This window comes from Trachymyrmex septentrionalis, unplaced genomic scaffold, assembly GCF_001594115.1.
Source record: "Trachymyrmex septentrionalis isolate Tsep2-gDNA-1 unplaced genomic scaffold, Tsep1.0 scaffold51, whole genome shotgun sequence".
Taxonomy (NCBI): Eukaryota; Metazoa; Arthropoda; class Insecta; order Hymenoptera; family Formicidae; genus Trachymyrmex; species Trachymyrmex septentrionalis.
The window spans coordinates 947,006-951,634 of record NW_017305683.1 but is presented as its reverse complement, the minus strand read 5'-3'; the positions used below and the strand labels follow the sequence as shown (position 1 = coordinate 951,634).

At 28.5% G+C, this 4,629-nt stretch overlaps 1 protein-coding gene across 2 annotated transcripts in view; it reads left to right on the top strand.

The window, feature by feature from the left end:
• The window catches only part of LOC108751657 (lipid storage droplets surface-binding protein 1), a 7,301-nt gene extending 3,300 nt beyond the window's left edge, over window positions 1–4,001 (top strand). For both annotated transcript variants that reach the window (XM_018491949.1, XM_018491950.1), the window contains exons 5-8: window positions 1,198–1,367; window positions 2,662–2,919; window positions 3,240–3,341; window positions 3,543–4,001. In XM_018491949.1, coding sequence (XP_018347451.1) covers window positions 1,198–1,367; window positions 2,662–2,919; window positions 3,240–3,341; window positions 3,543–3,671 — 659 coding nt within the window. In that variant the 3' untranslated portion in view covers window positions 3,672–4,001. The remainder of the gene's footprint in view (window positions 1–1,197; window positions 1,368–2,661; window positions 2,920–3,239; window positions 3,342–3,542) is intronic.
• The last annotated feature ends 628 nt before the right edge of the window (window positions 4,002–4,629 follow it).

The following is a 4,629-nucleotide window of genomic DNA, read 5'->3' as shown; positions in this document are numbered from 1 at the left end:
ATTTGATAAGTTTGTTGGTGTTTTATGTATTTTGGTATAAAAATTAATGATTGTAATGTAAATATTGAAATCGTAGGGTGGGTACTCATATTACTCAACCAGTGCTCATATTAACTTTCAATAGAATAATGTGGACGCTCCTATAGGTAATATGAGCTCAAAAAATTTTTTTGAAAGAAATTATGTGCAGAAATGAAAGATCGTGTTATTAATTTTTATATGCGCAATTTCTTTGACATCCTAAAATTAAATTATTAGATATCTATAACGTACAATATACTTATTTATCTACTCATATAACATCCAAATCTACTCGTAATACCGAACATATACTTTACACTTAAAATAATTTTCATAATTAATAATACTTAATTTTTTTAAATCAAAATTCTATGTTGTGTTGAAGTTCAAAGTGGTTAAATTTAAATAACATAAAATAACTTATTTTTTAATTCGTGAAGATTGATAACAGACTTATACATGCTCATCAAAAGACGACCATGCATCCTATTCGAACTTTATATTTAACTCAATAATGGTTTAGAAGTTGGTGAGATTAGGCTGAATATTCTTTACGAATACTGACATATAGAACAAGATATCCTATCTTAATATAGGAAAATAACGTATTAAGTAATATCAACAACATAATGATTATTTAATTCGCGACAAATTTCTAAAATAAATAAAATTTATTTAAATCCCAAAGTAAACTGAGACGTTGCAAAGATCTTTTCAGTTTTCATAGCAAACTATAGTACCAAATACTTATAGCAAAAATATAAATGGTGCTTATCTTACTTGCAATGCTCATAATACCTAATCCTACTCAATAATTCAGATTTTTTAAATTCTATAAAATTTTGCGTATGTAATAATGTTATATTATATTTTTTAATCACGTTGCATAGAATTGAACTTTGTTCAAAAGCAATATTATAGTCCATTCTTATTTTAAAATCGTCTTAAGTAATATCTTAAAATGCTAATACGTAAGATTCTCTGATTAGTTCATAACATCTTAATATTGTACTTTAAGAATGATCTTAAATATGAGATTCGACTATAAATAAGTCCAAGAATAATTCATTTTATATATATTATACATATTATACGTATATGATGTATTATTTTATATATGAATAAAGCGTGCGACATTAAAAATAAGTGTTAAATGCTTGGGAATTCGTGTTTTAGAAGTCAGCTCCAATAAAACCATGAGCAAAACGATACGAACGATTAAACATGGCGCGAGGTTCTCGCGAAACCTACAAAGAAGATTAACGCGACGCACTTTAGCCGAGGCGCGCGCACTCAAACAGCAAGGAACAGAGTGCGTTCATGTTCTTATATATGTCGTGGAATTGGTAAGGCTCGAGATTTAATCGATTTATCATTTATCAATCATCAACATACTCATGCACAGTTTAATTATGTTAAAATATGCATTACATGTATAATACATTTAGATGTCGTTTATATCTTGCTAATCCTTATAACACTATACGTTGTGTCATGGCAAAATTATTTAGCTTTTGTGATTATATCTTATATATATGTTACATACTCATAACATATATAGATAGGGGAAAGTGGTGCGCACCTAAGGGAAATTTATTGCCCTAGAATGGTTTTCCAAGTTTAAAGCGATATAAGTTTAGAAATAGAAATAGAAACTATAATTTAATAACGTATGCAACTTAAACAAACAAATTAAAAATACGTACATATCACCTTATTTTCTGAATGCTAAAATAACAAGAAAAGATGATTTCATTTTTTTGTATTTCTTTGGCTAACAATGTATTTACGTTATACCTTTTGTAGTTATATCTTAAGAGGAGGACGACCTTTTACGTAAAAATTTCACCACGGTAGTCTTTATCTATTGAAAAGTACCAAACTAGGATGCGCACAGTTATCCGCTACGCACAATTCCCCCACTTTCCCCTACAATTTTTAATTTTTTAATAGTTATTTTAATAGTAACATATCTGCTCTATATATAACTGATTAGCAAGATGTTTGTGCAAAAGATGTTAGTCGCTGACAAAAAAAATATTACTATCGTAGTTATGAGACACTAAATAAGACATCTTATTCTACGTCCGAAAAAATAATAACTATAAACATTTATATGATAAGTTACTTAAAATTCTTCCTTAAAAGCAATGTTTGCATATATCGTGCAGGCATATTTTTCCGTTGCGAAATTGTTTTGAGATTCTAGGAAAATCATTTTAATGTGGGTCACGATACATAGAATGTAAAAATTTATGCTTTTATAAAATGTGTGAATAGAAATTAAGACATTCCAACTTTATCATTTATATCTTCTTGTATTTTAAATTCAGAACTAATTGTTTATACAAATATCTATATAAATATCTATATAAATGGATTCGATAAGAAAATTTTGATGAGAATGAGCTCGGAGATAGGTACATGATCGAGATCACGAGAACGTTCAGTGATCTTCGCGTAATAAATATTTACAAATACAGATGAAAAGAAACTTGAATATTAAATCTCAATATAAATACTTACTACGATATGATCATTGAATCTCCTCGTGATTTCGATATAATCACGTGCCTATTTCAAAACTATCCATGTGGACTTAATATGTCGAATAAGCATCAATTTTTTATGTATGCGCAGGTAGTCACGGATCCAAAATTAGCTATGCAAAAAGCAAAAGCGTTATGGGCCTCATTGAGTCATCCTGAGCCTGAAAATCAGGCGCGTCCACAAACGCTCGAACAGCTCCTCGTGCTTTTGACGCGCGAATCCACACGGCGCATAGTGCATCTAGTGAATGGTACGGTGGCATTGGCAGCGAGAACTCCGAGGCGTTTAAATCATCTACTTGTCCAGCTTTCTCATCAATTACTTGACGTCGCAAACGCTTCATTGCAGGTTACATCAACTTCACTGATCCGGTTTGATTTGTCGCATTTATGTAATTCATCAATATAAAGAGAACGATATTTTTAATGCATAATTATAGAAATTGTGAAAGGATATACTTTCTTTTAATCGCACATGTTGATCAAATTAAGAAAAATAATTTAAAGAATAAGATATACGCGTGCGCGCATGAAATAAAATATTACTTTTATAAATAAAATATAATTTTAATCAGTGCTTATTTTAAAAAAATACAATTTAACACGTGTAAATAAATGTTTTTATATTTATTTTAATAATGGTTTTATTCTATGTATATTATTTTGCAGATGATACCTGCGCTTATAGGTAAGAGCAATACGGTAAAAGAACAAATATCTATTATACGCTCTGGTATTGAAAGGCTGAATTCAACTGTAAATTTAATGTTGGTAAGTATGCACTTGTAATGTAATTATTTGAAATTGTAGATATATTATTTAAAGAAAATATAAAAAGCTTATGAAAATACTTATATTGATATAAATCCCAGTTTTCTTTTTACTATCTTAATAAATCAATTATCGGAAGATATTTTTAAATTAAGCAAACATTTTTTCATTGCAGTGTATACAATAATAATTTTCTTGCAGGAAAAATTTGCTGCATTTTTGGCTGGCCGCCCTAGCCCTCAAAAGACACCACACACGCAAAACCGCGAGCAGAACCACAACAACCACACGTCAGAGACTTCCGATCCTCCAACAAATGGTATCGAATAACAAGTTTTGCCTGAAAATTGCTACGTGCGGGTTTCTTTCCCCTTCTGGTATGGTTTTCAATTACAAGGTCAAAGACACGAGGATAGAAATCGCATCGTTGCTCATTGATTAGCATAACATCTTATTGACCGCGATTATAACATTATTTTTTAGAATTTTGTATTTGTGATACAATACGTAATACAACAACAAAATATATTTTATCAATAGCACAGTGTACTCGTGCTATACTCAATTTGTACTTCTAAGTTAGCCATTAGTCAAAACTAACATCTACGATAATTAAATGTAAGTGAAGAAATAAAGGGTCATTTTAATTGCGACATCACACAAATTTGTATTTATTTTTTCTCCTATTTATTTTTAAAGCAATAAAAATTGTATATTTAAGAAATAAAACTTATTTAAATATAATTAATTAACTGATTTTTAGATTCTTATAACAATACCTTTGAGAATTTTTGTTTATATTTCTACATTTTTATTTATCAATGTAAATATTTTTATTTCTCAATTTTGTATGATGACATAAAAAATATATGTTAAAGAAAATATTATATGTATATTGAAAATACATTTATATATTTAAAAAATATATTATTAAACATATTTCGTGCGTTATAAATCGGATAAATCTATTACTTATTAATCGTTTAAAATATTAAATTGTGGACTTTAATACTTAGATGAAAACGTGAGGCGTCTTATACTAACATCCCGTCAATACTACGCTCTCTTCAGATTTCTTTCAATAGTGAAAGTAGAGAAATCCTCAGGTTACAGAACTTCTAAATCTATCATCTTGTGTGTCTCAAGCAAGTTGCAACGTATAATTTCAACGTATTTTAGCAGATAAAATGCCGATTATTTTTTTATTAAATACTAATATTGAAAATAATGTACCAGTGTGTGTACATTAATTTTAAAAAGTATTATTTATTATTATATTTTTTACTTA